The 11,141-nt window shown below is 42.1% G+C and overlaps 1 protein-coding gene across 1 annotated transcript; it reads right to left on the bottom strand.

Annotated features, from left to right (window-relative positions):
• Window positions 1-551: 551 nt before the first annotated feature.
• On the bottom strand, window positions 552-9,769 carry LOC139735661 (scavenger receptor cysteine-rich domain superfamily protein-like). Its single transcript, XM_071646412.1, has 9 exons — window positions 9,763-9,769; window positions 8,797-9,117; window positions 7,485-7,826; window positions 6,208-6,519; window positions 4,287-4,610; window positions 3,442-3,771; window positions 2,632-2,718; window positions 2,164-2,295; window positions 552-871 (listed from the first exon to the last, which is right to left on the bottom strand). The coding sequence occupies exons 1-9, from the start codon at window positions 9,767-9,769 to the stop codon at window positions 552-554; spliced, it is 2,175 nt and encodes a 724-aa protein (XP_071502513.1).
• Between the last annotated feature and the right edge of the window lie 1,372 nt (window positions 9,770-11,141).

Genomic DNA, 11,141 nt, shown 5'->3' with positions numbered 1-11,141 from the left:
AATAATCGGGGCAAACGTGGGTACGCAGTCCTTTAAGAGAATGGTTGGAACCGGATCCAATGGACATGATTTAGGAGGCAATTTACGAAGAAGGAGAAGGATTTCATCAGTAGTTGTATTTTTTATATGACGTCTGCAACAAAATGACATTAGCAAACATTTAGGGGCCTAGTAATACATAGCACCCACATAACGGACAGTGATTACATTGTACACATCACAATAATTATTGCACGACTTGACTCGGCACACAGTGGAAAAATATCACTCACATCCTGAAGAAATCACGAGCTGTGGTTATGGCCTCGGGTCACCTCTCATTATTATATTAGTCTTGTATTATGTAAATATATAAATTATAAACTACACTTATAAATGCTTACTGATTTGAATATGGGAACTGAAGATCGAAATTTTCGTCTATTCAAGACTAGTGCTCTAACGACATGATTTGAGAGAGTCTTTGCATGTTGCTCTTGTTGTTTTGTCCATGCTGCCACGTCCGACGTTGCTCTGAAATATCAGCTACGTGTATTGCGTACTCACATCTATCATACGTCAACTGGTTCCGCCGTGCTCTTCCCTGCTGCCGAATCCGGGGACACAGACTCGTATGTTGGAGGAGCCTCCTCAGGCTTGGGTGACGGTGGAGCGTAGGCTGGCGGAGGTGATGACGCGTCTCCTGACGCAACTTCCACGCGCGTCGAATGCGTTGACTGCACGTAGGTGGCGCTGGCAGTTGTTGCGGAGCCCGTCTTCCGATGACTTCGCCAGCAGCAGCAAGCTACGAGACACAGCGGTATCACGACCGCCATACTGATCAGTACGATCTTCCACGCAGCTAGACCGGACCCGTAATCCGGATATGAATCTGAAGAGCCTAAGAATTATACATTGTACATAGACAATATCACTTGTATCACCTTTCAGGATAACATAATTTCTAATTCTGAGAAACGTTTGAGAAAAGTCTTCACTGAAGGGCAGATGACTTATCAATGCTTTGCCATATTCAATGATATAATGCAAACACTCTGTAGAAACACAGAAGCTAGAGAAATTGAATGATATAAACGCAAATTACATCATTTAAGCTTTAAACGCAAAGCGCAAAAACAATACCGATTGCCCCATTGACTGTTGTGGGTCTTATAATGCAGGTATCACGAAGCTAAGGATGTATGTTTTTCTTCCTTTTTATACAAACCCTGCTTAGTTATACACAGTCTTCGTCATAAAGAAGAGGCCATAACGAAGGAAGTGAACGGTTAGAAAATTTTTTATTAACAATTTTTGATGAATAAACCAAAAGAATACTTCGCCTCTTCAGATCTATGGTGCAATCCCCAGTGGCAAGTAAAAAGGCTGATATCGTGCAATTACATTTCACGATAAACACGTCTGTTTTTTTTTTTATATACAGCTGCATATATATATCGGGTGTCCCAAAAAAAGCGGAACGGTGGATTTTCAGTACCTTCCGGTCTGAAAGTTATATATCTTTTGGCATCATTAGAAAGAGCATCTTCCGCAGAAGACTATGATACCAAAATCATTAAATTTGGTTTAGTACTTTTTATTCTACGCCAATTTCTGAAAATGCAGTCATTGTCAAATTTCGCAGGATTTTTGCGACTTATGAGATAATAATTTGAGTGCGACACGCGATCCATACGGTGAATATTGTGTAAGCTCGGTGATCCATGTCAACAAAAGATACAGCTTTCACATTGGGCACGGGCCAGGAAAAAACAGTGTGTGTGTCTGTGTGTGTGTGTGCGCTCCAAATATGAAAGCGTTATCTTTTGTTGACATGGATCAAAGAGCTTACACAATTCACCGTATGGAACGCGTGTTGCACCCAAATTATTATCTCATAAGTCGCAAAAAATTGAAAATGACTGCATTTACAAAAAATGGCGTAGAATAAAAAGTACTAAACCAAATTTAATGATTTTGGTATCATGGTCTTCTGCGGAAGATGCTCTTTCTAATGATGTCAAAAAATATATCACTTTTAAAACGCAAGGTACTGAAAATCCACCGTTCCGCTTTTTTTGGGACACCCGGTATATCAATATATACAGCATCATGACAGACGTGGCAATTTATCGCTTTAACTTGGAGACCTCTAGAACATTTTTTTTTTATTTGTCCTCTTACCTGAACTGGAGTGTAAGTGAGGCAGATCGCCCACACACGTGATGATAGCCAGCTCCTCATTGCTGCAATACGGCGCCCTCTTCCACGCTCCGTGGCTACACTCGAACACCTTGTCGATGCTGTCTTGACTGTCTGAAAGGCAGAACGGATCATCAAACCAAACGTGGGGAGATGGCCAGGTGACACCTTCTGTCTCGTGGCTGTACAGAATTCGCGCTCTCCCCGTCCGAGAATGACCCAGTTCCTTGCACAATAACTATCACATAGAAGGAGTTGAGAAAAAAACGAGAACATCAAACGAAAGTACTACAAAAGAAAAACAAACAAATTGAACAAAATAAAGGCCATTTATATTATCTGACAAGTCTAAAGTCATTCACATTCTAAAATTGGATGAAACCATAACTGATAGAAAGGGACTTACTTCCGCGAAGAGGAAATACGTGTCACACACAGCTCCCCACATACCGTCGTGGTATATCTGTACGATGCCGTACCGCGTGTTGGCTATCCCGGTCTCGGTCAGTAACCTGACCGGATGGTTCGCGACACTTTCTTCGTGACAAAAAATAATGATTAAAAAAAGAGTAACACAAAAGTTAGGAAAGCCGTATAAAAAGATCAAATATTGCGATATTCTGTTTTGTTTTCCTTTCATAAACAGGTATTTTTTATGTTCCCTGAATTTTGGACTTACAACTGCCTGTCAACCCAATAACTTCTTCAAGTATATCTGACATGGGACGGTTGGTTACATAACGCGCATATAAGCACAATATGGCCTGTAGCAGGATTAACCAAACGATCAGTTTCTATCTTAGCTGAAAAGTGGATCAGTTTTCAATTTATACTTTTGCATGGGCAATGTAATAATTACCGTCCGCTCTGCTCACCCCAATAATCATGAGCGTATCAAATCGGTTGTTGTTCTTGTTGCTCTTATCATCGTGAGCTTCCACATGGATACATCCATAGTGAGCGCCCTCGTGGAGACATATGCAAAATGCTGCAAATCTACAAAAGCACTGATTGAGGTGTATGATACCGTCTTATTTGATGCAAGTATTGTCAGGGGTAAATCATTTTTTCATAGGACCCATATTTTTCATAAACAAAACAACAACAACATATCTTTTGTTTCATACTTGGTGATGCTTTCTGGAACAATGTCGTGATTGTCACTCTTTCTTTCTTAATTCAGACAGTATCCTGTCTTTGTTCCCAACTGTATTTCTGGTACATCATTCCTAACGTTCATAAACATACAATCATGCTTACCATATGGGAAGCAAATCACGGAAACTTCATCTTCTCGTGTTTTCCTAGTTTGGCCATCTACTACATCTACGTCAAAACAGTCGTCGATCCGAAGTTCTTCACCATGGCAGCCTAAATTTTCGATCAAGATTGGCAGAGTCCCGCGCGGAAATGATCCTCTGTCAAAGAAGACGTCAGAACTGAATCCCGCGTAACCTAGCTGGCGACAAATCACGCTGCGACTGCCGTAGGTTAGGAAGGTTTCGGCTATCACTCCCCAACGTCCGGCCAAGAAGACTTCCACACGCCCCTGCTCGGAGTACTTGCTGCCGGCGAATCTTATGTCATAGTCTGGGTGCCAAAGAAATACCGGTGAAAGAATCATTTTAAAACCCAGTAGCACGCGACGAGAATCGAGTAATGCATGCATTCTTTTACACACCACAGGAAAGATTACGATGTGGAAGGAAAGTGTAAGAGAAGAGAGAGGGGGGGGGGGGAGTAGGAAAGAGAGCAAAGTGGGGAATTTCGTTAGATGTATACAACTACATATTACGATAGTTAAGACAAAGGAAACTAAGTTATACAAAATTGACACAACATAGGCCTACATCTTCCACAGTGAACAGCATAGACTTTCACTGCTCAGAATAGAGTGCACTCTCGTAACGAATTGAGTTAAAAACTGTATAAGGAAGTTTTCGTTACAACGAAATAAAAATTCAGGTCCGAAAAGTATCATCTATATACCTTCACACACTATAATTAAATTGCTATTATAACGAAATTCCAGTAAAACGCAAGAAAAATGCCGTTCCTAAGGATTTCATTATAACGGGAGTGCAATGAAGGACTATTATATTTACCTTTTGGAGGTCCACATGTGACCTGGGCGATCTGATTACTGTCACACTGAGTGATACTCCGGGTCGTGAAGGGGCAGTCGCTTAGCTGTGTTTCCGTTCCATCGCACCGGTAGTCCCTGAAGAAAATCTTTCCCGACAAGGTGCCAAGAGATACCAGCTTGGTGCTGTTGCCATGTACGTACTCTAACTGGCGACAGACCACGGCTGCCTCCTTTTCTCCCCAGTCCTGGTCGCAGATCAAACCGGGAATAGTGTCTTCTCGGTATCTTACGATCCCGTCTCGAGAGCTTGATCCACTGAGTAGTTCTACCACAACCGACGGCACTGCACGTCAAAAATATATTTGGTGCGAGAAAGAATCTACGAATATATTATTAATTACACAAAAAGTAAAGGTCATGAGTGCGATGGCACAAGAGAAGAAGGCCAATTGAATCTCATCTTTCACCGAATGCGGAATCTTTTTCCACTGAACGAATAAAAATGTTCATCTATTTGATTTTCTTTAACTTCACGAAAGCCAGGCCAAAGCCAATGTCTGAACCTAAATATGACGAAACTGCAAAACGGCGAGTTTCATGAAGAGGAGCTTTTGGAAAGGTAGGTCTGTCCGGTTTGTGGTGTCCCGTGCACTATCAAAGAAAAGACTGCTGACTGCATTTTCTCTTCGATGTGTGGAGGAAGTGTGATACGGCCCTACATTGTCATGACGGTGGCTGAACACGAATCTTTGTAGGTGTTGAAATTTGAATATTATGTATACATAGCATTAGCAAGACTGAGATCTTGACCCAAGGCACCGACTCTCCTCCAGACATCCCCATCAATGACACGCATAGGAAGAAATAGAGTTCTTCACCTACCTTGGTTCGACCATCTCCATAGTTCCCTCTCCCTTGACAATGAGACAATGAGATAAGCAATACGATAGGGAAAGCTACCGCAGTCAAAGCCAAATTGAACAAGCGCGTATGGAACAACAGTTAACTAACCAAGAACACCAAAAGCTTGTGTCCTCAGCACCCTAGTCAACCATTGTGAGCCCTGGGCAACATACGTTGGCCAGGAGAAGAGGCTGAACACCTTCCACCTCCGCTGCCTCAGACGACTCCTGCACATTAATTTTCAGGATAGGTTGACAAACACAGATGTCTCCAAGCGTGCCGGCATTCTCATCATGTTTTCGCTCCAGCCAGAGACGCCTTAAGTGGTTGGATCATGTGCGGCGAATGAACCCAGGCTGTATCCCGAAGGGCCTGCTGTTAACAGAGAGCTATGCCAAGGTCTCGCCCTTTCCAGGAAGGGCACATCTTCGTCTTCAAGGGTGTGTGTGCACACACACGTGACATGAAGATATTTGACATCGACACAAAACACCATGGCAAGATGCAGCTGACAATCGTCAGCTGTGGAGAAGCACTGTCAGAGAAGGCATCAAGAGGACTGAAGCTGCAAGAAAAGTACATCGCACTGACAAGAGAGCCAGCAGGACGGCAAGGGCTGCCTCAGTCTTAGCCGCAACGGACTGCATCTGCTGCATGTACTCCAGAGATTGTCACTCAAGAGTGGGACTATGCAGCCACTCAAGGCTATACGCCATCGTTTCTCAAGACGAATGGATGCCAACCAACCAACCAACATATAAACAACATCAGCGAACTTGCGCACGCACACACACACACACACACACACACAACAAACACAACCCTATTCAAGTGATTTTATGCAATATGTCCACCATGCTAACGGTTGAATGTGATATAATATGCCTTATTATCTTCAAATCCGTCTTCTAAGGAACTTGACGAACATTACTTAACAAAACTTTGACTCCATTTTGAAATAAGATAATCAGAATGAAATTTATCAAAATCATCCTATTTTCATAGAATGGGAAGCGCTCCGTATAGCATTGACTTACCGTTACATACGACACCTGCCATCTGAGCTGACTCGGAATCACAGTTCTCATTGTTAGCCCATCCACTTGACAGACAGTCAGAAAGGCTAGCCTCACTTCCGTTACACAGCAAACCATCTAGTAACACAGCTGGTCTACCGACACTAGGCACTACCTTTATCGAGCGAGCTCCAACTGGATGTCCTAACTGTTTACAGAAAACGTGCGCGTCTTCGATGCTCCACTCGTGTGTGCAGATCGTCCCCCACGTGCCTCCATAGAACACCTCCACTCCACCCTCATCCGGGTACTCTCCGTCCACAATTCGAACGGCTGAAATATATCATACATGGAAGCATAATATACGACCATACGGTTAAAATAATGAAAGAGGATGTTGCGAAAATGGACATAATGAAACAGTGCGTATGACAGCGAGGGCAGTGAAAAGAAAACCCTGACATCATTCACATGTGATTGTTTTAGACTCTCGCCAAATCTTCTACAGTTAAAGCTGGAAATAATGAATTTTAAATATGAAATATAAAATGGATCAAAAGGAAAAAAAAATGTAATGATTATGCAGTATACTGAGCCATCAATTCACATAAACCACATCACTGCGATTTGGTATTGGTTCTTTTTCTCTAATATTTACTATTCATTTTTATAGTAAAGCTGGGTAAAGACTTCCATTTCATTTAACACTTTAGTTGTTAACACTTCTCCTTTTTTCCTTGAGGATAGCAAAACTTTAACTTTAACTTGGCGGTGAGTTGGCTCAGTCGGTAGCGCGTCTGCCTCACGATCACGCGGCCCGGGTTCGAACCCGAGTCTGGACTGAGCAATGTTGTGTGTAAACATACCGTCCCCTCTAGCAAGAGGCAAAACACTCTGTCCCTCGGATAGGACATAAAATGGAGGTCCCGTGTATGAGAGAGTCACAGCTCATGCACGTAAAAGATCCCGCTTCATTCATTCATCGCAAAGAGCAGGGTGTCTAACCCGGTGAAGTGGTCCCACCCCACATCCAACTGGACCCCATGGAAGACCAGCTTAGTGTAGCTGTATGGGCTATCCAGCCATCTTCACAGATGGAAAATGGACAACGACAACGAACGACAACAAGCTTCTTAAACGCCAAACTTACTACAGCTCAAGACTCATAAATTGGCATTGCACTTTAAATGCAAAGATGTCGATTCAGTACTGACAGGACAATGATTTCTTCATCTAAGAACTGTTCAAAGGAAGTGGCGGGCTAATTAGTCTGTAATAGAAAACGGCGTGAGGCTCACTTTTGGTCTCGCATATCACCCCAGCATCTTCCGCGTGCGAACAGTCGTTAACACCCCACTCTTTCGTGACGCTGCAGTGCCTCAGGAGAGTATTTTCCGCCGAACAATACACCCCGTCGAGAACAATCGGGCCCGCTCCTCGTCCAAAGCGGGGCTCCCCGGGAGAGGACGCTGAGTTAACTACGGCTTCCAAAGCATCAGGGTATCCAAGCTCACGGCACACGACCCGCGCATCGGCAATATCCCAGTTGTCATCACACACAGTTCCCCATTCACCAGATTCAGTGAGAACTTCAACTCGTCCCTCTGCAGGTGTCGAGCCGTTGACTACTCGAAGGCTTCCTAGACAGCAAAGAATTTAAATGGACAAGCTGAGCAGATTTGGAATTCTCTCGACATTCTAGTAACAATACCTTCACATCACCACAACGGTAGGTGGTTTTGTTTTGTTTTTTCACTTGAAACCCCAACAAATACAGAATTAATGATCTATAGCATTGATTGGTAAAAATAAAAAACAAAACAAATAACAAATAAACCTCATCGCATCATGATTTAATTAGATTTTCGCGAAATCATTCGCCTTGAATAATAGTAAGTGCGCGCAGGATAAGATCACTTTTCAAACTCTTGTCTTTTGATTTGCATCAAAGCTTTTTACAGATTATCCAGCATTCTACTTTTCTGCTCTATGATGATGATTAGGGTCTCAGTTATCTAGGATTACAGCTTTTTGTGTCTGACAGCCTGAATAAATCAATGATCAACTTGCAACATAATTGATCAATAAGATGGTTACGCGAGCTTCATAACACTAGTTTTAGAGTTATACACTCAGTCATAACTTACAACATCGCGTATATCTATCACGTATAGCCCCTCTTATCTACCCTGGGCAAACTCTATCTACGCAAAGGTGCGCCCGGAGAATATAGAATCCTCCTTCTTAATATCATTTCTAAACGAAAGGTGGCTAGAAAACAGGCTCAATCGTATATCTTTGTGTGGCTGACTGGTCGAGGTTTAATTAACAATGTCTACAGTATTGTCTTCCGCGAATATATATATATATATATATATGTATATATCATGACTTTTTTTTTTTCAATAGTCATGACAGTAATTCCATCTGTCTTCTTCAGTCATGATTCTGGTTTTTATGTTAGCACAAGTGTTGAGACGGCCGCTGTAACGCAACTAGGAAAGTATAGAACGAAGGAAGAAGGTGAAGACGTAATTTATCTCTTGCATGTTTTCTCTGGTCATCGGAGATTGGTGACGACGAAAGAACAAGTGAGGATACCGCAATTACCTACTGTAGTGCACGTAACGCCTGCGGTTTTGGATTCATGGCAACTCTTGACGCCTACACCGGCATGCTTGCAGGTCGATATGTTTGATTCAAGGCCATTACATTGCACTTTATCCAGAAGTACGGGGCTATTTCCTCGCTGAAATGGCGAAGCTACCAGAGCCAGGTCCGCCCCGATGTAGCCGAGCTGTTTGCAGACAACCTCGGCATCCTCGGGTCCCCACAGGTTGTCACATATCGCGCCCCAAGTATCGTTGAGGAAGACTTCAACACGACCCTCATAGTCAACGCTGCCATCGACTAGTCGAACCGACCAGGGAGCTGTAATCAATGACAGACATCCAAAGCAAATATTCTCATAATTTGAACTTTGTATTACATTGTATGTTACAAAATGTTTCAAATATCAGTATACAGTACGTAATGTTCAAACTTGTGATCGATTTTATGGATGATGCATGAAGATATTTGGAAAACAACGCAAACGCCAAGCGATGTCTCGCCAGCATGCATATAGCAATATGTGATTGCAGTGCTTTTCAACGTAAATTTCATTGACCTTTTTATCATTGACCTTGTGGTTCTTCACCAATACATATATAAACTTGATCGGCATCTTTAGTTGTTGCACATGCGGCGTGAGTTTTGTGGTCTTAGCTCAAAGCTGTGAAATGTTAATGAAAGTACACAATATATGGCACCTATTACTTAAAGTTCATCGACACTTTGAACTTTGACCTTGTCGAAATTCACCACTATTTGGAACTTGACAGGGATATTAGATGAAGTACTTGCATGTGGTATGAGCTTGGCTATTCATAGCTCAAAGCTTTGGAAAGGTTATTTAGAGCACGCTACAATGTCATGTGGACCAGTGCTTATCAGGTAAAGTTTATTGACCATTTGACCTTTGAACTTATCGGACTTGGTCCAAACTATATTCAAACTCGACCGGCATTTTTTTACCTGCCATGTGAGTTTGGTGGTCATAGCTCAAATCTGTTGAAACTTATTGATAATCCCTCACATTACTGTGAGTACGGAATATCAGGAAAAGTTCATTGATATGTTGATCTTTGACCTTATCGGAGTTAATCAATATACGAACTTAAATGACAGCTATAAGCTTGGCATTTGTGGTATGAAACTGGTGGTGATATACTATAGTAGCTCAAAGCTGTGGAAAGTTACTGAGCGTACACCACAATGCTATGTGTACAGTTCATAGCCCATTTGACCCTAATTTGAACGGGAACTTGGTACATGCATAATACTTTGCCTTTTTCCGAATTTCATATAGAAAAATCAAATGTGCAATCAGAACACAATACATTACAAATACAAACATATGCAATTATATTTGTGCAGTTTCGTATACAGCATAATACAGAGCGAATAAAAAAAAAGGTAATCAAGCTTTGGAGGGCTACGATTTCAAAGTTGTCAGATATGGAGAGCAAATTTTTTTTTTTTTTGGGGGGGGGGAAGAAGGAAGAACTCTTCCTCTTTCCATTCATACTTCTATTTATGTTGAAAATTGTCACGCATGACTGAGCACATGAACTTTAAAGGCAACAATGACAAATCGCACTTTTTCCAAGTTTGAGTGTCACATGAAGGAACAATGAAAGTCTCACCGAAGGGATGGGATCTGTCAATGAAAGTGGTCAAATTGACAAGCCAGCCTGCATGACTGCAGGTTTGTGTTCCTTCTTCTAATAAAACCTTCAACATGGCCACGGTTGTTGATAAGTCAGTCACTCCCACAAAGGCTAACCCATTATCCATTTTCTCTCTTCATATTACAGACATGGTTTGTCGCTGCGAGTTATGTGTTGAATATGAACACAGAAAAAATGGACTGGTGGGTTGGCGTAAGTTGAGTGACCACGTTACAGGACATGTGGACCATAAAATGTTAGAAGAAACCCTGAACACAAACCCTTAACACAAACCTGCATTTGTACAGGCTGGTCTGTTAAAGACAACAATAGGAAAATGCACTTCTTCCAAGCTTTTGGGAGTATTATCGTGAAAAAAAGAATGAATGTCTCATTGAATGGTTGAGATCTTTCAATGAAAGTGATCCAATTAACATGGCATCCTGCGTGATTGCACAGCAGGTTTGTGTTTAGGGTTTCTTCTGACCTTTTATGGTCCATAACCTTCAACGTGGCCACATTGTCGATATCTCACGATCACGTGGCCACTTCCACAAATGCTAACCCATTATCCCTTTTCTCTCTTCATATTCAAGACATAGTTTATCGCTGAGAGTTGTGTTGAATATGAACAGAGAAAATGAACTGTGTGTGTTGAGCTTTGTGGGAATGACCAAGTTATCG

The sequence above is a fragment of the Diadema antillarum genome, unplaced genomic scaffold (assembly GCF_040938485.1).
Source record: "Diadema antillarum isolate AM-2024a unplaced genomic scaffold, OU_Dant_1.0 seq00000590_RagTag, whole genome shotgun sequence".
Classification (NCBI taxonomy): domain Eukaryota; kingdom Metazoa; phylum Echinodermata; class Echinoidea; order Diadematoida; family Diadematidae; genus Diadema; species Diadema antillarum.
The sequence above is the reverse complement of the archived record's forward strand: the minus strand, read 5'-3'. Positions and strand labels throughout refer to the sequence as shown.

What these genes read in the sequence shown, in the direction of transcription:
- LOC139735661 (XM_071646412.1), bottom strand. An exon ending in GGTGATATGCGAGACCAAAA is followed by an intron (nt 6,520 to 7,484) that starts GTGAGCCTCACG and finishes GATATATTTCAG; the next exon opens with CCGTTCGAATTGTGGACGGA. An exon ending in CGTACAGATATACCACGACG is followed by an intron (nt 2,296 to 2,631) that starts GTATGTGGGGAG and finishes TCTGCCTTTCAG; the next exon opens with ACAGTCAAGACAGCATCGAC.